General features: G+C 36.8%; 1 protein-coding gene across 2 annotated transcripts in view; it reads right to left on the bottom strand.

The window, feature by feature from the left end:
• Positions 1-23,638, bottom strand: part of ARMC3 (armadillo repeat containing 3) — a gene marked incomplete at its 5' end in the record, with an annotated part of 86,839 nt that overhangs the window by 27,791 nt on the left and 35,410 nt on the right. For both annotated transcript variants that reach the window (XM_084868341.1, XM_084868340.1), the window contains 2 exons: positions 14,013-14,118; positions 14,220-14,372. In XM_084868341.1, coding sequence (XP_084724467.1) covers positions 14,013-14,118; positions 14,220-14,372 — 259 coding nt within the window. The remainder of the gene's footprint in view (positions 1-14,012; positions 14,119-14,219; positions 14,373-23,638) is intronic.

The raw sequence follows: 23,638 nt of genomic DNA, 5'->3' as shown, positions 1-23,638 counted from the left end.
TGAGCATGGGAACTCTGATTTGGTTAAAATACTTTAGCCCATCTTTCCCCTTTTCAGATTAGCTTGCTAATTATAACAGAAGTTAACACAATTGAAGGCAGTGACCATTTTACATGTAAATATTGGTTTTATAAGTTAAACAACAAAACTCAAAGTCATGACATTGACATAAATAAATATATCATTTCAATTATATAGGTATATTCAGTTGCTAAATTTCTGATTTCTAGTATAAAAAGACTACATTATCCATTAACATATTAACATTATCTCACCGAAAGACTAAATCTCCTTTTATGAACACCATGTTTTCTATAATCCTTGCTTCATAAATAGTTTAAAAGTTCATAAAATAGTAAAAATAAAGAGATAATTTTAATGAGTGGAAGACAATTTAATTATGTGTTATAATGTTTGAAATAGCTTCAAATAAGATTTGTTCCAAGCAATAAGATATATAGAGCATCCTGGTTTTAAAGGAATTCCCAGAATTGTGAGCTAAAATCCAAGTAAATAATCATGGGAATAGAGGTAATCAAAGCAAAATAAAAGCATACTTGAGACTTCAATAAAAAATCAACATCTCTTTTAAGTTTATATTGAAATATTTTTTTCATTTAAATCATGTTAATTACCAACACTGAAAAAAAAATAACATGATCTCACTCATTTGTGGATTATAATGAGCAACATAAACCAATGAACAAAAATAGATCTAGAGACAGAGAAGCATTGATCAGAAGCTCAAATCTCAAAGTGAAAGCAGGAGAAGGCAGGACTGAAGGGGAGAGATCAACCAAAGGACTTGTATGCATGCATTATAAGTATAACCAATGGATACAGTCACAGGGCAGGAGGGGGATGGCAGGAGTAGAGGGATGGGGGGCCAATGAGGCAATAAGGACACATTTTATAATACCTTAATCAACAAAGGGGGGGGGGAGAAAAAAAAATAAGTGAGGCTATATGATTTTAGCCCATCACCCTGTATGCTGATTAACTGATTTTAAATTGGCACTATCACTTAAATTTGCTGATTGTAAAGAATTGACAACTTCAAGAATAGAAGTTATCACAATTGTCCAGAAAACAAATTCTAGATAAGGAGACTGGTAGTTCTTGGGGAAAGGAGCTATGATTGTGGCACAAGCCAGCTCTGCAGAAGCCCGAACAGCAGAGACTGAGGACAGAAGTGACAAGAGGTGGCAGCTCTGGAGAGTAAGTATCGGTTGATGTTAACCTTGAAGGCGCCTCCCACCCTGGTTGATAAACACTGAGTGGCCAGATTATTATGATCTCAGTGTATAATAATGTGACCATAATAATGTGGCCACTCAGTGTATATCCTATATAATAAAATGCTAATATGCAAATTGTCCCCTTGACCAGGAGTTTGATCAGCAGGCAGACTGGCCAAATCCTATCTAATAAAAGAGTAATATGCAAATTGACCATCACTCCCACACACAAGACAGTTGCCACTATGTGGTCAAAGATGGCTGTCACAAGAAGGCTGGCAGGGGAGGGCAGTTGTGGGCAAACAGGCCAACAGGAAAGGGCAATTAGGGGGGACCCAGGCCTTCAAGGGAGGAAGTTAGGGAGAACCCAAACCTGTAGGAGAGGGTAGATGGGTGTGACCAGGCCTGCACCCGGGGGAGGGGGGCAATTGGAGGCAACCAGGCCTACAGGGGAGGGCAGTTGGGGGGACCAGGCCTGCAGAGGAGGGCAGTTGGGGGGACCAGGCCTTCAGGGGAGGGAAGTTGGGGTTGACCAGGCTGGTAAGGAAGGGCAGTTAAGGGCAATCAGGCCAGCAGGGGAGCAGTTAGGCATTGATCAGGCAGGGGAATGGTTAGGGGGCGGTCAGGCTGGCAGTCAGAAGTGGTTAGGGGCAATCAGGCAGGTAGGCAGGCAAATGGTTGGGAGCCAGTGGTCCTGGATTGTAAGAGGGATGTCCCAGATTAGAGAGGGTACAGTCTGGGCTGAGGTATAACCCCCTCCCCCACATACATGATTTTCGTGCTCAGGCTTCTAATATATATATTAAGTGGCCAGATTATTATGCATTCAGAGATCATAATAATCTGCACACTCGGTGTAAATCCCCCCAGAAAACACACCATATTAATACCAAGGCTAAGTCAGCACTTAGTTCCATTTCTCCTACATTTGATATATATTTAACTCTTCCTGTGACATCTCAGAGAAGGCATCCCTGAAAACTAAAGTTTGGTTAGATGACATTTAACCGCAATTCATTGATATAAAGATATTGGGAGGAAGGTCCACAGCATCTCACTATGATGACCTGGTGGCTAGCATTTAATTTCCTTTCTTAGGGGATAAAATAATCACATTTAAGATGATTTCACTTTTAATTCTCTCTCATATTATTAATCGACTTGGCAGTTTTTTGATTTTATAAATAAGGGAAAATTTGGGAGCTCTTATATATTTGTTCATTGGACACATATTTAACTTATAGTTGAAACAATGAATTAAAAAAAGAAAACTTCCAGCAAGGATTTCAAATGGTTAATGTTTTCTGATTAATTAATATATACTTAAACTTTTCCAAAAAGTCATTTTTCCTTTGACTTATTTTTCACATATTTAATGCAATTAATTCCTTAGACCAAATACTTTTTTTATTTGTTTAGGTTTTATTAATTATTTATTATTGAGTGAAGTTGTAGGCAATCATACAGAAACCTTCAACTATGGAATTTTAATATCAATGATTTAATCATCTGCTCTCTTACATCCCTAACAAAGTCACTTGAAGAACACTTGCATTAGAATAGACACATTTTCCAAAATTATTTTTATTTTTTGTGTTCTCTCTCTCTCTCACAAAAAATATATATATTCGGTCACTTCCACCCCCCAGCACATACCCTCACCCACTACTGTCAGTGTCCATTGGTTATACTTATCAAAAGCATGGATGGACCTGGAGAGCGTTATGCTAAGAGAAATAAGCCAGTCGGAAAAAGATAAATATCACATGATCTCACCTATCTGTGGAATATAATGATGAACAAAAGTAGATACAGAGACATAGAAGCATCGGACAGACTGGGGGGAAGGGGTGAGAAAGCAACTAAAGGACCAAATACTTTTTAGTTGTTAATCTTTATAAACATACTTTGGCTAAAATGCACAAGCCCTTTGGTACGTAATAGATTTTCCTTCGACAATGTTCACTTTTAAACCATCTCAGGGAGTAAAAAAAAAAAAAAAAAAGTAAGGTACACATGATCCAGGACAGAAGCGTGCCAGGTAAACGCATACCAATGAGCTCTGAAAGGCTGTCTCTTGTGTGGACCAGGGAGCTTTGGGGAAATGTGAGGGATGCAGAGGGTCATGCTGCATCCGTTTAATTTCTCTTGTTCATAAATAAACGGGTTCGTGGAGATCGGGGGTTTGCATCAGGTGTGCCTGTGCTCGGAGCCTCTCTGCCTTCCGCCTGCACAAAGCCATGCTTGGCTTCGGTTCATTTATACTCCACCTTCGGCTCTTCCCTTCGCTCTTTATGGAGGCAGTAAAGGGAAGTACATAAAACCTAGCTGTTTAAAAAACCAAAGCTTCTAGTAACACAGTGGAATATAGCTTTTACTAAATCGGACATAACTGCCAGCACAGAGAGACAAATCACAGGCACGCAGCTGGGAGAGCCGCTTGCGTGGTGCGTACATATCTGCCCATAATTCATGTGCCGTTAGTTCTGTTTATGTGCAAAAACCATCACTGAGATTACATTATTATGGTAAAAATTCAAGCTCTTATTCTCACCCAAAAAAACTAATTTTAGGAATAAAAGACATGGTTTTATTTTTCCTGTCTTATAGGCACACAAGCTGAAGCCTGTCGTATTCTAAAACACATTTCGGTTTCCCAGAGAGTACAGCGTTATCCAAACGAATGGGACAGAAGTCAAACTGCTTTGTTACAAAATCCAGAATTACAGGGCCATATGTCATCACAATAATCTGAAAATGTTTTCTGATATTTACTGTCATTAGTCTCTATTCAGTTGGAGTTTACTCAAGTCAGAGTTTAAAATGTAAATTGAAAGAAGAACCAAGCTGAAATAAAAAAAAAAAAGGGAATGTACAAAAACATCTGTTTGTACCATTTGATGTATGTAAAAAGAAGTGAAGCTTGACATGTCATGTGTATCCAATCTATTACCAAGTCCTGACTGTTTTCCACCTCCATATTTCCGTATTTCTCAAATCTCTCCCCTTTCTCCATTTCCATCTCTCCCCCCGAATCCAGTCCACTAGGCTCTCTGGTGAATTAGTATAGATACTGTCCTGACAGGTCTCTCTTCTTCCTCTGCAATTCTTTCTCCATCTTACAGCTAAAGTGATCTTTTAAAATTATAAATACACCGGTAATCATATTGCTCCCCTGCTTCGGACTTCCTTGGCTTCCCACTGCTCAGATGAAGCTCCAGATTTCTCACAAACCCTCCGGGTCCCGCCTGAGGCAGCCTGCCGGCCTCATCTGCCCACGATCCCCATCGTGCCTTCGGGCTGCTCTGTGCTTGGGGCCTCTCCCACTGGCCAGGCTCTTGGTATTCCCATATGCTGTCTCCACCTCCTGACACTCTTCCCTCTGGATATTCCCATTCATCTTCCAAGATCTGCACAAATGTCCAAGGAAGAATTTCCTCATCTCAAAACTAGGTTAAGTCATTCTCTCTCTCTCTCTCTCTCTCTCTCTCTCTCTCTCTCTCTCTCTCTCTCTCTTTCTTTTTTACATGAGCTCAGAGTATTTATTTGCTAAACATATATACATTTATTTTTGTTTTTAAAAACAATGTTTGGCCCAGCCACTATGGCCCAGTGGTTGAGCATCGACCTATGAACCAAGAGATCACACAGTTCAATTCCCGGGGTCAGGGCACATGCCCGGGCTGCAGGCTCGATCTCCAGAGCCGGGCATGCAGGAGGCAGCTGATCAAGGATTCTCTCTCATCATTTATGTCTCATTTCTCTCTCTTTCTCCCTTCCTCTCTGAAATCAATAATATATATATATATATATATATATATATATATATATATATATATTTAAATGATGTTTGGTACAAATGTTCACAATCAGAGAATAGCAGCCATCTTGAAATATTATTTTACAGCACTTGTAAAGAAAGGAATTCAGCACAGAGTTTTTATATAAGTGCCCTTACACCCTGGGCACTTAGAACATCATTAAGGAAAAACTCAATTACAAAAATAGCGTCTATTTATGGCTCACTGAAAATACTGTGTGATTTCACGTCTGTGAGCCTTTGCACTTATGTTCCCTTTGTCCAAAACACCCTTCCCTATACCTCCCCCACCTCTGCCTGCTGAAGTTTAGTTCACCCTTCAAACCTGCTCAGCCACCCTTTCCGCCACGAAGCCATCTGTGGCATCACTGCCTCTCCTTGTTAATCACGCCCTCCTCTGTGCTCTGTCCGCACCTCGGACCTCCTTTTTAGAGGCAGAGTTTGAGTCTTATTTATATCCCAAGTGCTGACAAGTCAATATATTTTAATTGACTTAGATCAACTCAAAGTAAGTGACGAAGAGAACCTCTGTGGGTGCTGAGAAGGGATCAGAAAGAATGACTCAGCTCAAATTTACATTTGCAGGAAGGGAGAGGACCCAACAAAATTGTGATCCCCACTTTTACCCTTTACAGCTGCTGTTGAAATCAGACTATTTCCTCTCCACTCCCAATGCTCTGCAGTTATATCATGAAGTAATTTATATGAAGTTTAATAAATGAAATCTTGCACTTCGGACGACTTTTTAGGAATCTGCCTATTTCAGACGTCAAGGGATGTCTATATTTTGTCTTTGAAGACATTGCTGACTCGGTTTATTTTGTTGTGTCATCAGATGACACTATTTGGTACCTCCCAGAATTTGACCCTTGCTGCAGTTTTGAGGTTCCCATTTACCACATCTGCAAAGACTGGTTACACGAATCCAGGGTGACCTTGGGTAGTGTGGAAATCTGTTTAACAGAGCCCACATACAGGGTAATATGTGGAACCTGGTGGAACAGATGGTGATATTGGCAACCAGAACCTTGTTTGCTAACAGTGATTGCAGCCATTCCCACCAGCATGGATTTTCATATGTCTACGTGAGTTTGTCACACCAAGGAAGACACATTGGCAGCAGACACACCGCAAGCGGTCAGGAGAGGTGCCTGTGCAGCAGCCACTGGGGGCCGGTGTGGTTAAGCCTCGGATTCCCAGTGTCTATACAGGTGTGCAGGGGTGGGACACAGTCATTATGAGAAACAGGTCTCTTGGTTATCACAGCCAGATCTGGAATGCTATAAACAGGATTCCCGACTCTCATCCCGGCCAGTTTCTCAACAAAGGTAATGATTCAAGATGTCTGTTCCTTAAATTGATCAATTTCAGAGTCCACAGCAGCTCTGACCCCAAAGCAGCCCCACAGCTGCAGAGACTGGGATATGTGCCCCTGAACTCTGGCTGAACTCCAGGACTGACAAAAGTAGCCAGGAAACTTTCTCCTTTTTAAGAAATATTATTTAAAGAAGCTTATCAGTAATAAAGGGGAGAATCACAATTAGTTGCAGGCAAATGCTTGAAATGAAGAGTGGTTAAGTAACATAATTAATAAAGTAAAAGCCTAGCAAAAGAAACAAATGCATGAAGTTTTCCATCCCACAGCAAAATAAGAAAAATGCAAAAATTATTTACAAGTATGTAAAACCATACTGTTTCTATCATTTTGATTCTCCGTAGTAGGCATGACTTTGAGACTTTCAGAACGTGCTTTCCTGCTGTAGTTGCTGTGACATCATGGTTTCTCGACAGAGAAATGCTAGTTGCAAAGAGGCTAGTACATGCTAACCTCCGCAAACAGCATGCAGGTTTTTGTCTAGGGAAATCAAACGTAATTTTCTTACAAGTGACATGGAATCCTTATTGACCTATCTGTTCAATCACAATACTTCACATCTATACACACCACCTTCTGTCTCTGAAGCTGGAATGGCTGCCAGTAATTAACCAGCTGCCATCAGGAAAGAACAACTGTCTTCATTTTACACGGCTGACTTGTCTCCTGATAAAATAGATATAATGGTTAAGGTGTTCTAGTCATAAGAAATGGCTTTTGCAGTAACCAAATGTTTCTGTTTAGCCTGGAAATCAGTCTATTTACATATCTGTATGATGAGGGACACAATCCCAACATAATTAGAGATATCCTATTGCTGATATTCTTAACTAAATAATAAGGACACTAAACGCTTTAGTGAGACATCAAAAAACAAACAAACAAAACAAACAAACAAAAACAAAAAAAACAAAAACAACCCTGGGCCCTTGCCAGGAATGGTTTAGCCTCATCAGCTCTAATGTCACTTCTTCAGAAAGGCCTTCTTTGATGAACTCTGTGACATTGCCTACGACTCCTTGCACAGTCTCGGTGTCAAGCATGCCCTCTCCATGACACTGTGTTGTTTTATTTAATCTACTAGAGGCCTGATGCACAAAAATTCATGCAAGAGTAGGCCTTCCTTCCCCTGGCTGCCAGCACTGGCTTCCTTCTGGTACTGGCTTTGTCAGAAAGGACGTCCAGAAGATGCCCGGTCTAATTAGCATATTACTCTTTTATTATTATAGATAATGTTATCACTTCTGAAATTACCTTTCTAAAATTTCTCAAGTATTGATTCTCTCCCTGACTAAAAAAGTAAGTTTCATGAAAAGTTTCATGGAACCTTTGTCATGTACCCTACTATAACTCTGCAGCCTAGACCGGAGCCTACCACATTAAGAACACCCAAGTAACGGTGAAAAAGATTACGAAAGAAGCCTATGTTCAGAGGTAGTAGGTTTCTCGGCTTTAGGAATAAAACGATAACGTGGTAAAGTTCCTGCTAGTTGTGCTCTAGACTACTTGTGATACTGGGTAGAGGGCAATCACTAAGAGGCACAGAATAAAATAGATAATCTAGATTCACTTTTTATTGTTTGTTTTATAGTTAATAAAGGTAAAATTTAGAGAGGCTAAAAACTTGTTCACCAACCAATTCAATCAACAGACATAGGATCAAAACTATGGTGTTCTATTAGTACATTACCTTTCTTCGGACTATCAGTCTCTTAAGCTTTAAAAAGTAGAGTATTTTCTAGAGGAAACTAAAAAGTCAGAATCTACTTGGTTCATTTCACCATTTCTTGGGAAATGAGAAATGAGGCAGACCATTTTGATTTATAGTATAATGGGAAATTTTTACTAGCCATTGGATATGTTTTTTGCCTTGTCTTACCCTCTATAAGAGGGGTGAGAGCAAATAGAGGGAGAGAAGAGGGAAAACAGGGAGAGGAACCTGGAGCAGAGTGGAAGGAGGGTAGGAAGGAGAGAAGGAGAAGAAAACTCACTCATCCAAAGGTGCCTATTGGAGTTCAAGGATCCAGGCCCTTCAAGTCTGGAGAAATTTAAAGAGATTAGGACTCCAAAGGGAAACATTTTGGTGGGAAGGATTTGGAGAAGTTCAGAGTCAAAGAGGCTGTAAGCACAAGGCAGGGAGAGAAGTTGCAAAGGTGAAACTAAGAACTTCAAACTCTGCAAGCTTTCTAGGGATGCACAGGGCTGACTGCCTTGGTGTGAGTCCATCCCCCTTCTGTGACCTTGAGCAAAGACTGTGTCTCTGTTTCCTTCTCTGCAAAATGGAGGTGACAATAATATTCCATACCCCAGAAGGCTGTTTTGAGGATGTAATTTATTTCAAGCACTTAGTTCAATGTCTGGCACACTCATGCCAGCCACCATCATCATCTGCTCATACTCTGTGAGTCACAAGGGCAGAGATTTCCCTATAGCCTGTCACAGTTTCTTGGCTCATGGGACAATATGATCATAATGAAAAATTTGCATACATGGTATGTGTGTGTGTGTGTGTACAATTTTCATTTTCAGACAACTCAGCTAGACAGCCAAAGCTCCAACATGTGTGGTGCTAGAGCTGGGGCATTTCCTCAGGAATTCCACCCAAGTTTTTCCTTTTAGGTGTGTGCAATCATTGAGCAACAAAGGCAATTTCTAGAGGGAAACAAATCTTAGGAAAAGGCAAATGTAAAAGGTCATGGATGAGTAAAAATGAAATTTATATAGGTTTTTAAAGTACTGCTTCATATTGAGAGAGTGAGAGAAAATTCACAAAATGTAAAGATAGGCAAACTGATCATTTCCTCTGAAAATCAGTAGCACTGGAAATTACTAGTAAACCTAAAAGAGGTACTAGCAATTTAAAAAGAGTACTATGCAAAAGTCAGCCACTGATCTCTAGGTAATAAAAGCACATGGATAATTTTGTAATTTAATATTTCAAGGGATTCACCTAGCCTCACAAAGCGGGTAACTAATAAAGTTCAAATTGAGAAGGTCAAGTAGGCATCAACTGACCCAAAATGGGGATGTGGAGTCAACTTGTTTTAATTGCAAAATCCAGCTTTTCATTTTATATATTTCTTCAAATCCAGAATAATTTTCTCAATCCAGAATAGTTTATGTTAAGACAACATTCCATCAGGCAGAAAAGGAAAAGTATCCATTCAGTAAACTTGGCTAGCAATAATGCAGAAATAATTCTTAAATTTACCATGATGACTGTGCCCATCCACTTAATCTGTTCATTTCAGAAGCCATTTAAAGTAATAAATAACATTTTGTGTAGTTCTTTGAGGAATCATCCTTAATACAAAGGATGCTTGAAACATTAAGTTTGAAACATCCTTAATGTGAACCCGAATTTCCTGAGATATTTTGGAACTAGCTCACATAATCATGTAGGGCACTCATATCGAGAGCATTCTAATTCAAAGAACAAAGCATCTTTCAACAAAGCAAAATACATGGGAATTTTAAAACAAAATCATCTTTCCTATACAAAGTCAAGAGCAAAAAAAATCAACCCTATAATAACTACAGTAACAATAAGATTAATCCACAACAGATATTCAGCCACCAGAATAATGAATGTGTCAACACATTTTGAAGTGATTGCACCTTAAAAAAAGGACAAAGGCAAACCCAAACATCTCTTAATACACATTTAGCAGTAGGATGTTATCTCTTTAAGGGCATCACAATCAAATGCTTTCCAGATCACTCTATTTTAATAATGTTTAAAAATATTATTTTAGGCACATTGGAGAATGCTTCCAATTAAATTATGGTGCGGTTCACTAAAATGCAGAGCAATCGTTCCATTACCTTTTTTACCCCTCCCCCAACTTCCTCCCAAACTACCACTAGGGGTCAGTATAAAGACATAGTTCCTCTCGCTGTTAGGGAGAAGGGTACAGAGAAACATTCCCCTGTGAAAAACCCTAGGCAACAAAGACAATAACCACACAACTGTAGCATTACTAAGTCCGATTGATACATCAGATCTATAACATGAGTTTTACACTTATCATAAGACTGTATTTTAATTTTGTAAACCACCGTGGACTATTTATATGGTCAAGGTTCTTTAATAATAATTTTAAAAGCATTCTCAAGGACAGGATTGCTTAGCTAAGTGAATCCTTGCCTATTGGCCAGGGCCTATGACCTGAAACAGACATTAAAATTTATTTTCAAAGGGTGATAGTACACCTCTCTCCCCATCTCAAAGGCAGATATCCAATCTCTTCCTCAAGGAATGAAGTGTAGGGGAGTGAAATTGTGGTGTTTTGCCAACTTTAAGAGAGGCAGGGTTTTTTCCTTCAAAATGACTTTCAGTTCACTGCACTACAGCCTTAAGTGCACAATGAAATGTAGGCAATTCTAAGGAATAACATTAGTCTATACTTACATTTATAGAATGAAAGAAATGAAAAGAAATGTAAAAATAAATATATACTATCTCTTCCCAATTCTATTTAATGGGGTGGGGATGAAAACAAACACAAAAGCCTTGAAAAGCGCTTTCTGTGCACATTAGAGATTTAACATTTCAAGAAGTTCATTAAGATCAGGCCCTTCGCTGACAATACTGAAATGTCCTTGAGAGTTTGGATCGCTGTGAATAAATGAAGTTCTGCCCTTTCTTAAAGTGCTTACTGTGTGAAGTGCTGCATGCGGCATACCTTTTAAACATTTTCTCTACAAATCCCATGGCTTTCTGAGACATGGTCCTCCATGAATAATTCTAGTAGGTATTAAAATTTAGTTAATGCTTTACCTTTGTAATGAGGATATTCCATAGTTCCTAAAGCTCTCAAATGCACATCCGTGTAGTTTTGGGGCATTCTGGCTCTTTCTGGGGTCCTTTTGGGCTATCCTCCTTTCTGACTCTTCACTTCCGTTGTTGCTTACATCACAGTAGCGGGACCGTCCCCAGAGAGAAGCTCTTTGTCTTTGCTATTGTGGAGGCCAGCAGTGGCCCAGCAATCAATCAATTTTCCCCAGTAACTAATATATATATGCTGCCATCAGAACTATATTGAGTCAATACTGTTATGGGAAGTCAAGAAGGGGTATAAAAAATAAAGAATAAAAAAACAAGGAAATTGAAATAAAAGGAGTCTCAAATTTTGGGAAATCATCCAGTTTTTCATGGAGATAATGTACAATAAGGATGAAGAATCTGAGTTAGTATGATCTATGTGTAAATACTAGACTTGATTATTTTCTATAGCAAAACTGCAGTTTTGATTTACCTATAGGCACTAAAATAATTACAGGTTTTACTTTTTATATTTTTATTTTATTCATTGTGTTTTAGTTCCTAAAATAATTGTCTCTCTTGAAAAAACATCTAGTCAATAATTATAATATTTTGTAATCTTTTCATAGTTTATCAATAAACAAAATTTAGTTAGTGTTGGCAAAGGGCAATGAAAAACATTGAGCACTTTTCATTCTTGGGATAATTTAAAAACTCTAATTCTGATCAAATCCAACAGATGGCAGTGATGTTATAAATTAATAGTTTAAAATTTTCTTATAATATGTAGGATCTGCCCCTCAGATGAATGTCAATCGAGAATAATTCTCGCCGAAACCGGTTTGGCTCAATGGTAGAGCGTAGGTCTGTGGACTGAAGGGTCCCGTGTTCGATTCCGGTCAGGGGCATGTACCTTGGTTGCAGGCACATCCCTAGTAGGGGGTGTGCAGGAGGCAGCTGGTCAATGTTCTCTCTCATCGACGTTTCTCGCTCTCTATTTCTCTCCCTTCCTCTCTGTAAAAATATCAATAAATATATTTTTTTAAAAAGAAGAATTCTCTTAGTATTTGCATGAATAGGGTAAAACTTTTTATGATGAATTGGATAGAAGAGTATAGATAAATATAATATGAAGTTTAGCTGAAAATAGCATTTTCTCTTTTAAAAAGCATTAACTTTTTCTTTTCCAAAAAGCATTGCAAATTGAGAATTGTCAAAAAGATTAGCAGTGAGTCAAGAAAGGGTAGATAAAGGATAAAGGATAGATAAAGAATCCATACCAGCTAGTGAATTATATTTTTACATAAAATTTATTATTGCTCTTGGATTCCATTTTTTTTATTTTCATCTATTTTTATAGAAGGCTGTTTTAGCCTTCTCACTTTTTATTTACTAACTTAAAAATAATTTTACTTTTCTCTCTCTATCATTTTAAATAAGTGAATCTGGTTGCTCTTATCCTGTTTTCCTATTTTCTATTTCCTTTTCACATTTTTATTCATTTTAAGTGATAATAAAGAATTCTGCAGATAATAAATAATGAAAAGTATGAATAGAAGACTCCCAAGGCCTTCAGACTTGGATTGAATTACCCCCCATCTTTCCTGGGTCTCCAGATTACAGAGATCAGATCGTGGGACTTCTCAGCCTCCATAATCAAATGAGACAATTCCAAAATATAAAATTATCTATCTATCTATCTATCTATCTATCTATCATCTACCTATCTATCTATCTTCCTATTGGTTCTGTTTTTCTAGAGAACCCTGACTAATACACATACCAATTGATATTTAGGGAGGATAAATAATTATTGTTTACTTATAAAAGTTTCCTTCAAGAAATTCTTTCTGATTTATAAGGAAATTCTTTCTGTTTCTCCTGTTGAGAAAAGAATACAGACTTTGGAGTCCTGCAGACCTTGGTTTAATTTCCAGCTTGGCTATTTTAATAAATATTTATACCAGAAAAATTAGGTAGCCTTGCAGAACAGCAGTTTCTTCATTAGCGGTAGGGTTATCTTATAATTACATTTTTCAGTGACTATAAGTTTCATACCACAGTGCTTGGAATACAGAGGGCACTCCTTTCCAATCTTCATACTATTTACCCATAATATGTTGCTTTAAATTGATTTTTTTTTAAATGTTTTCAAATTTAGCTAGTGTTTGTATATTTTGTTTATATATATTTAAAATGGATATTTTAAGTTTTTCTACATTTATCAAATGTTGTTATATGTTATCTTTAAGTTTTCCATCATTACCCGGTTTTATTTATATTGGAATCTTCCACAAGAGATAACCCGTTACCTGAATCAAATGGTCTGCACATTTGTCCAAACAAGCCCAGAGACAGTCAAGATTTTAAAATAGTCATGTGTCAAGTATTCATGTGTCTGAACATATATAAACATAGAAAAGGTACAGTAAAAAGATGGTATGTAGTACTTTTACATGACTGTCATCCTCATACACATGTGAGTAATGTGTTGTCCTATGACCTTATAATGACCACAATGTCACTAAGTATAATAGGGGCTCCAATATAATCTTTGGAGACTGCCATTATATATGTATGTGGTCAGTCATTGACTGAAAAGTCCTTATTGGCACATGACTGCATCTTTGCAAAACAGGCTTATCTGATGTCTTATGTTCACATGGGTTTTGAAGGTTTCCTAAGAGTTTATCCCAAGGTAGATCATCTGAAAGAATGGAAACTTCCTTGAAAGCCAAAGTGTTAAAATGAGCACCTCTTGCACTGTTAGATTTCCCATACAAGGCAGTGCTGAGTGAGTCTTTTTGTACTTACTTAGCATTTGTGGGATTGCAAGTGGTCAGGTTGGCCAGGGCCAGGGCTGCGGCCTCCCTTACCTCTTCATTGTCACTTTTCAGCAGCTGAACTAGCTGTGGGATCCCTACAGAAAAAGAAAGGCAAAACGTAACGTTGCCAACATCCACATCAACTGGAATGTGGTAACCTAAAAATGTACAAAATGGCTTTTTCCAGTTTGCTTACCCTGATGGTTGAAAAATCCTTTGCTGCTTAAATTCTCACACATTACTGAAATCGCTTGGGAAGCAGCAATTTTAGTTCCATCACTTTCAGAGCCCAAAAGGGTTACAAGGCATTTTTCAACCTCTTGTTCATGAAAAAATTTTCTGTTTTCAGCTTTCATAAAAAAAAAAAAAGAAAGAAAGAAAGAAAGAAAATAAGAAATGTTCTGCAAAAAATGTCCAACATATAATAGGAATTCAAACTATTTGCTAGCTTTAGTCACAGAAAGTCTAAACTACACAAAAAATATATCTAATTAACCTTTAGAACACAGCGGTTACACAAAATGAGTTGGGAACATTGATTGCTCTTTTTTCTATCTCCTTATATGATGTCACTTCAGGAAAGAAAATTCTATAATAAGAGAAAGGCAAGTTTAAGATTTAGCAAGAACTTACTGAACACCAATTGTGTGCCCGGAATGGTGCTGTGTTCACATACACTATCATCTCACTAGGAACAAATACCTGTTTATTTGATGTTTATTTTAAATAAAATTCCAATATTTGAAGAATAGCCAAGATGTACAAATTAGTGAGCTAGAGAAATTAAAAATGAATGATAAACTATTATTTCAAGTCTCAGGAATTTGTAAGCTTATATTAAAAATCTTAAGTTATAATACGTAGTGACATAGCAAAAATTAAAATAATTAAATTGCTAAATTACTATACACATAATCTAAACATATATCAGCATAGTTTTCTTTATCTGAAAACAAGTAGTTATGAAACTAAGTATATACAATGATAATTCACCCCATTATAAAATACTAAATTAAAAACCAAAGTATTTTTAATGTTCTTTCCACTCCTTGTTTTTTATTTCATTTGATTTTTAAAATAAATTACAATCTCATTACTATATTAAAGCAAATATTTTATTCAACTAAATTAGAACATTAAAAACCTATTTTTTGTTTTGTATTTATAGTTCATTCCAAATAAGTTGCTATCTATTAAAAAGTATGTACTAGAAAATATATATTGAACCAAATTCAGTTTTAATGCCACAAGAAATACCAGAGACTACTCTGAAAAGAAACAGCTTACAAATAATTTTTTGCTAATTTATATAGTCCCTTCATTAAACTTTGTTGTAAGTTTTATTCTCTAGTTAACTTTTATAAAGTCAATTTACATGATTAAAATAGAAGAATGTGAATATATGTTATTAGGATGCTGATAAATGAGATAATATTCTGTTAAAATAAACATCTCTGCAAAAAAATGCTGATACTAACTGAAAAAACAGCTACTAGTACATGTGGAGTTAATTCATTATTTATACATATTTTAATTGTGTTTTTCAGAAGACTTTCAGAAATGACTGCAAGGTTTTTATTTAAAAAGCTAATATATGATTTGGTTTTTTTCAACCATAACTTTTAAATCACCCCTTTCATAGAAGCAGTATCACATTTAGATGCCACCATATTTGTAAATACTTTCGCCTTTCATCTGATACACTGATATGTGCTGAGCAATCTGGCATAATGAATGGCACCAAGCTAAGTTACTAACACTTCTGTTCATTCGTCTTAAACCAATCATGAACCATAACCTCTAATCCTATCATTTAAATCCCTTGTTCCTTTCATTTAAAATTAGAATTCAGGCAGTGGTTTCAGTAAAAAGCTGCAATTAATAGTTATATCACAAGTATGTGGTTTCTAAATGTTTTAAAATATATATAGTCCTTATTTGTTTTTCTGAATAATCAAGATCTGAACATTTTCCAGTCTCTGACCTAAAATGCTTAGAGTTATAATTAAGACTTCCCTGACGGCTCTAAATCAACTTTACTAAACACAACACCCTGAATGCAGATTCTATCAGGAAAATTGGCCAAAAGAATTAATTTGAAAAGACTAAGTTTGGAGTATGTGATTGTTGTATTAAAAGAAAAACAGTATATATGCAATTATTGGAGAGATTTTTAAAAATAATTTAAATAATTTAAATGGGCAATTAGTTTCTCAACCCTGCTGATAGTGTTCTCAAAATCCAGCTGTGTTCGCCAAACCTCAAAAGTGCTGACTGCAGCGTGGCTATAATAAATTTAAAAGATGAATTAACATAGTAACCACATACCTTTATTGAATTGCTACAGGGAGAAGTGAAGTATTTCTGTTTTAATTATGCAGATAATAAAGATGGCAAGGTAATTATGCTATTAAAGAGGAACATTCTTTAAAAATTACATTTGTTCAATATCCCTAAAATAAAAATCATGAGCTTTTGTGACTGAAAATAAATCTGTATGTAATGATGCTTTTCTTCACCTCTTCCCATAAGTCACTATTGTGCCACCTGTGCTCCTGCTGAGATGTTAATGCCTGTTCATAAACCTCCTGGCAACGTGGTAATTAACACCTTCCTCCTCCTGATGCCAAGTCACAGGCATACAGATTTGGGCTTTCCATGTTTAAAATATATGTTAAAACTTCACTCAACAAGCAAAACTTAAAGCATTTGTGCTATGTGTTTTGCATTATTGAGCCTACAGATTTTTTTTTTATGATGATGAAAAGTAAAAAAAAAATGTTATAAATAAACACTGATGGGTACTTTGTTCTTAACAAAAGTATAAGGAATAATATTTGTTAAAACTTAGTTAAGAATGGAATTTTCTATAGGTGGAAAATTATTTAAAACTCCTTCAAGATTATTTGCTTTCAATACAGAAATATTAGAAGATAACTTTGTTAATTCTTATAAGCTTTTAGAGTTTATCTAATTTCAAATTGATAGGCAAATTTGATTTACTAATATCAAATAAGGCATGTCTAAAATAAAACAAGGCATGCCAACCTGGCTGGGTCTGTGGGGAGGGCAAGGCAGGCAATGGCTGATACAAAAAGGGGTAGACAAGAAACACAGGTGGGACCTGGAAACAAGGTGCAGTCTAGCATGGAGGCAGAAGGAAGAGGTGGGGAGCGTGAAGCTGGCCAGGTGAACAGCACTGCAAGGTCAGTGAGTCAACAAACATAGAAGGAAAAAATCAGGTAAATGAGGAAGACACCTGTCTATCCTCCAGCACTGGCCCTAGGGGAGAGGATTGATTTTCAACACAGTGGGCAGCTCCAACCACACATGCTATGGCTAAGGCAGAATCCTGAGGGGAATTCTGCTTCTGCAGAAGTTTGAAATGGAGAGATGTTCTCAAAGCCCTGTCCTGCCAACCAGGAGAGGCCTCACTCTTTGGGATATGTGTATAGAAAGGAAGTTTGAGCCTTTGTGGAATCATCTTTTTCTAGAGGCTCAAAGAATCAAGTTGCCAAACCAGACTATAAGAAAATTAAACCACCTGTGCATCCATTAGATTTACAGATTCATTTGATTCACTTTTCCAGGGTTTGCACAATCACCAAAGGTGGAAACAATTTAGGAAGGAAGGAGGCCATGCCAGAAATTATAAACAAAGGTTACCAACTATAAGTTTTTAGAGTAACAGATGAAGCCTGTAAGACAAAGGTGAAGGATCTCTACTGCAATACGCATGGGCAGTGGGTCAAGTGATGTCAGAGTGGCTGTAGATCTTGTTCCATCTGGAAGATGGGGGTTCTACTAAGCAATGGAAGTTAACTTTTGTCTTGTGCTTGGTTGATATTCCAAAGTATCAGGTCAAACTACCTGAGAATAGCACAATGGAGAGTATCTGAGCAAGAAAACATTGATAAACAATGACCATATCATAGTACAAGATGGAAAAAATCTCTGATTTTGAGCTAGGGCATCTGGACTTGATCCTATTTATTCTAGTTCAAGAGTGACTAACATGGAGTCTGGATCCAGAAGGCATAGATGAGCTTCTGGCAGTTCATGAACTCCCTGAAGTTATAGGCAAAATGTTGAGCATTTGTGTATTTGGGAGGTGGGTCTCTTTCATTAGATTTTTCAAAGGAATTAATGACCCCTCAAAAACTGAGTTTGAGTAATGTAGTTGAATGTGCTTGGAAGTCATCAGAAATATAGGCTGGAATTCAGAAGACAGGTCATAATTAAATAGAGTTGGGATTAATAAGCAAATAAGGAGTCAGCTGAAACATGAGTTACAAGTGTGGTTACTCGGGGAGATTTGAAAGACAAGACAGAAGTTGGGAAGGCAAGTTTAATATTGAAATGATAGATGATAGTTGGTCAGATGAGAGAAAGCTGATAAAGGCAAAGAGTTGGTCTGATGATTAGAATCATTACCAGGGAAGAGGAGTGCTCTGGAAGTCAAGGGATGTAAGAAGTTCCCGGTGGAGGGGGCAGTCAACAGCGTGGGAGGCCACAAAGAGATCAATAAAAAAAACTGAAAATATATCTATAGGATTTAGTAATTGGAAGGTTAGATGGAAATTCTACAAGGACCATTTTTGTAGGATGGTGGAAGAAGGAGGTTAAAGGATGGAGATAAGATGAAGAGGTGAAGTTATTTAAATTGGCTAGTTTTTTGTTTGTTTTTTAATCCTCACCCAAGGATATTTTTCCTTTAAAAAAAATTATTGATATTTTACAGAGAGAAAGGAAGAGGGATAGAGAGCCAGAAACATTGATGAGAGAGAATCATCGATCAGCTGCCTCTTGCATACCCTCCACTGGGGATGTGCCCGCAACCAAGGTACATGCCCTTGACCGGAATCAAACCTGGGACCCTTCAGTCCGAAGGCCAACACTCTATCCACTGAGCCAAACTGGTTTCGGCAAGGATATTTTTCCATTGATTTTTAGAGAAAGTGAAAGAGAGAGGGAAAGACAGAGAGAAATATCGATATGAGAGAAACACATCGATTGGTTGCCTTCTGCACACGCCCTGACCAGGGCCTGGGCCAGGGAGGAGCCTGCAACCAAGGCCTGTGCCCTTAACTGCAATCCAACCCGGGACTCTTTGGTCTGCAAGCCAATGCTCTCTATCCATTGAGCCAAACCGGCTAGGGTTAAATTGACTAGTCTTTTGGTTGGAAGGTTGATTGAGAAGAAAAGAAGGATAAAGGATTCTACCTATAAATACAAAAAGAAAGCATCCTGAATAGCAAACAAGCATGGGCAAGAAAGGAAGAAATAAATTTCCATAAATACCCCTGTTCAATGAACAATTATGGGCCCCACAGAATGTTCCAAATTTATACCAGCTTCCTCCTATATAACTGATGGGACCAGGAGGAAAAGAGCACATTAGTGTTGCAATGCCATATTAGAGAGGAGAGTCATCATCCAAATCTGGGCAAAAGTGTTCTATGATCATCTGAACTGATGGGGGAAAAGACAAAGGACACTGTATGTTTATTAAAATCAGGTCTAGGCAGAGCACTCCTCATTTTGGAGTGTGGAATAGGTATAGAAGAAAGAGGACAGAGGTGTTCTAAAGTTAACAAATATTCCTGGGGAAAATATAAAATAAAATAAAAACAATAATCAAAAGTATAATAGAAAACAAACAAAGCATGATTCTGGATATCAAAAGACTTTACTATGTAATAGGCAGAGAGACAGAGTCTCAGACACATTTTGGCAAAAAATTTTGACTCATAGGATAAAGGATTCTACCTATAAATACAAAAAGAAAACATCCTGAATAGCAAACAAGCTGGCCTTAGACTCAGACTCTACAAAAGCAAGGTGTATAAGACTTTGGGGAGAAAATGTTATGGCAGAACAATTCCAAACTCAGCTACACTGTCATAAACAGGGTCGGGCAAAAGTAGGTTTACAGTTGTGAGTACAAGTAACAGGGTTTATTCGTGTATTATTATTTATTAATTATTGTATTCTTTTCCATATGAGCAGCTGTAAACCAACTTTTGTCCCACCCTGTATGTATAAAGGCAATAGACATTCACAGATAAGGACTTAAAAAATATGCTACTCCTGACTATTCCTGAAAAAAAATACTGAACTGAAAAATATATACTCTGGTCAATTGAGAAACAAATGAAATATAAAATCTTGCCCTGGCTGGTGTTGTTCTGTAGTTAGAGCATTGGACCCCTCACTAGAGGGTTATGGGTTCAATTCCCGATCAAGGACATGTACCTAGGTTGCAGGTTCAATCCCTGGCCCCTGTTGGAGTGCATACAGAAGGCAACCAATCAATATCTCTCTTACATAGATGTTTCTTTCTATCTTCTTCTCTCCCTCCCATTCTCTGTAAATAAATAAATAAATAAATGGAAAAAATGGCTAAGTGATTCTTAAAAGAAGAAAGGTTTATATAGATTTGATTTGATTTTTTAAATATATTTTTCTTAATTTCAGAGAGGAAGGGAGTAGGGAAGGATAAAAGCATCAATGATGAGAGAGAATCATTGATTGGCTGCCTCTTGATCTATCATGGAATTGAACCATGGAATTGAACCATGACCTCTTGGTTCATATATCAATACTCAATCATTGAGCCATGCCAGTCAAGCTATATAGATTTTAGAGAGGAGAAGCTATTGTATAACCACCTGTGAAATGTACAAATATCAGGAAGAAAAAAAGTTTTCAAAGCAAAATGCTAAATATCTTAAGATAGCAAATTTATCTTTAAAATAGTCATGATTTTAAAAATCTATGTAACAAAAAGAATTAAAAGGAAACCAAGGAGAGAGCATAGAAAAATAAAAAGCAAAAAGAATAAAACATGATGTCAGAAATAAGGCCAACTACAAAAGTTGTAAAAATAAGTCTAACAATGTTTTATATCTTGCCTTTGAATCTAGTGGTAGTGGGGATTTCTCAATATTGCTAATTTCCTGGGGACCTCACCATCTCTTGTTTGTTCCCTTAACTAATTGTAAAATAGTCTCTTCATTTTCTCTTTATTTAAACCATCTGGAGTTTGCAAAGCTGTGTTAGGCCACTTTTGATAATAAAACGGCAACCTTTTTTTTCTTCTTCAAGTGATTGTTTTTATTTTTATTGCTTTCAGAGAGGAGGAAGAGGGAGAGATAGAAACATTAATGATGAGAAAGAACCATTGATTGGCTGCCTCCAGCACACCCCCTACTGGGGATCAATCCCACAACCTGGGCATATGCCCTTGACCAGAATTGAACCCAGGACCCTTCAGTCTGCAGGTTGATGCTCTACCTATTGCACCAAACCGGCTAGGGCCATGGCAATCTTAATATACATTAGAATTTAAAGCTAAAAGCAGTAAGTGAAGTTTTTTTATTTATTTAAATGAGTAGTGGATATAAAATAATATTAAATTAAGCAAAGTTAAAGTTATAAAGAAAAAAAGCAACAGAAACAACATAATGGGAAGCTTCTAACATACCACTTTTCATCAGTGAGAGATCAAAGAAAATAAAATATAAAGACAAAAGAGCTGTACAATATAATTTATAAAGTAGAGCTAAAAGATAAATAGCAAGCTCTACATTCTACAAGAAACATACCTGTTAGTCTATTCAACAAATATTTAATCACTTATCTCATTGTTATCCTTATCTTTTAGAATAGTGTTTTGCATACAGCATGCATACAATACATGTATCTGCTAAGTAGTAGGCAAAGAGTATACTTTTCCTACTGTATACTAGTAGGATTCTTGGACACATTTGGTAATATACTAGGCCTTAATGAAAATGAAAAGCAAAACTTGAATTTTTTCAAAATAAAAAAAATGTAGAATTTAAGATTAAAAACTTTGAGGTCTGCATGCTGAATGAAAAATAAAATTTGGGATTTAGTGTAGGTCTCTTCTTTAAAGAATTGGCTCAATATGTGGATATGGTCAAAAGCCTGACTAAAATACCTGCTCCATAAGACTAAAATTGAAAATAAATAATAAAATAGTTCATCTTTATATAAAATACATTATGATATATGTTTTTTTAAATGTTGGCCATAATACTTGTTACTGTACTTCAAAAAGCTATAGTGAACACACAATATATTAAACACTGTACATCATGAAGACAAGGAAGTCCAGAAAAGGCAAGAAAATGATTACAGGATAACCTGAGAACATGATTATTGGGAGAGACTAAACAAGACAAGGATTCTTCAGACTGCAAAAAAATTATAAATGGAATTAGTGAACTAAATATAGATTTAGGTATTAGATTCTAAAATAGTCAAGAGACACAATTTGGAACTGAAATGTAGTAGATTCACAAAATATTAAGTGCCAGGTGAGAGTTAAAGACTATCTGGTCAAATTTTTTTTTTTGTACTACAAATAAAGAATGGATTTCAACAAATGGATTTCAACAAATGGTACACTGGGTATTCATGTACAAAAGAATGAAGTTGGCCCATCTGGTGGGGCTCAGTGATAGAGCATCGACCTTTGAACCAGATCACAGTTCAATTCCAGATTGGGGTCTCAGTCCCCAGTAGGGGACATGCAGGAGGCAGCTGGTCAGTGGTTCTCTCTCCTCATTGATGTTTCTCTCTCTCTTCCTCTACCTTCCTCTCTGAAATCAATTTTAAAAATATTAATTTTTAAATTTTTTAAAGAAGAATGAAGGTGGATCCTTACCTCATACAATATATAAAAACAACTCAAAGTAAGTCAAAGACCTAAAATTATTGGAAGACAACATAAGGGGAAAACTTCATGACATTGGATTTAATATCATAAATGATTTCTTGGATTTGACACCCAAAGCACAGGTGAAAAAGAAAATAAATTGGACCATATCAAAAAATTTTCCTGCATCAAAAGATACAATCAACAGAGTGAAAAGATAACACACAGAATGAGAGAAAATATTTGCAAATTATGTATCTTATAACAGGTTAGTATCCAGAATATATAAAAATTACTACAACTCAACAACAACAAAAATAAACCACCTGGTTAAAAAATGGGCAGAGAATTTGAATAAACATTTCTCCAAAAAGATATATAAATGGTTAATAACCACAGGGAGAAGATGAGCAAAATAGCTGTCATTAGGGAAATGCAAATCAAAACACAGTGAAATACCATTTCACACCCATTAGAATGGCTTCTATTTAAAAAAGGGGGTGGGTTGAGGTTGACTAGGGAATAAAGGGGGATAAATGGTGGTGGAAGAAGAGTTGACTTGGGGTGGTGAACACACAGTATATTAAACAGATAATGTATTCTCTACTTGTACACCTGAAATCTATGTAATTTTATTAACCAGCTAGAGGCCCGTCAGCCCAGCCCTCTTGCAATCCAGAACCCCTCTGGGGATGTCCAACTGCCAGTTTAGGCCCAATTTCACATGGGGCCTAAATCGGCAGTTGGACATCCCTCTGGCAATACAGGACCGCTGGCTCCTAACCATTTACCTGCCTGCCTGCCTGCCTGATTGCCCTTAACCGCCTCTGCCTTGGCCCTTGCCCATTGCGGCTTTGTCCAAAAGGATGTCCAGATGTCCGGAAGGTTGTTCAGCTGTCCGGTCTAATTAGCATATTATGCTTTTATTA

The sequence above is a fragment of the Pipistrellus hanaki genome (assembly GCF_964339955.1).
Source record: "Pipistrellus hanaki genome assembly, chromosome: 1".
Taxonomy (NCBI): domain Eukaryota; kingdom Metazoa; phylum Chordata; class Mammalia; order Chiroptera; family Vespertilionidae; genus Pipistrellus; species Pipistrellus hanaki.
Note: the sequence above shows the minus strand (reverse complement) of the source record. Positions and strands in the feature narration are given on the sequence as shown.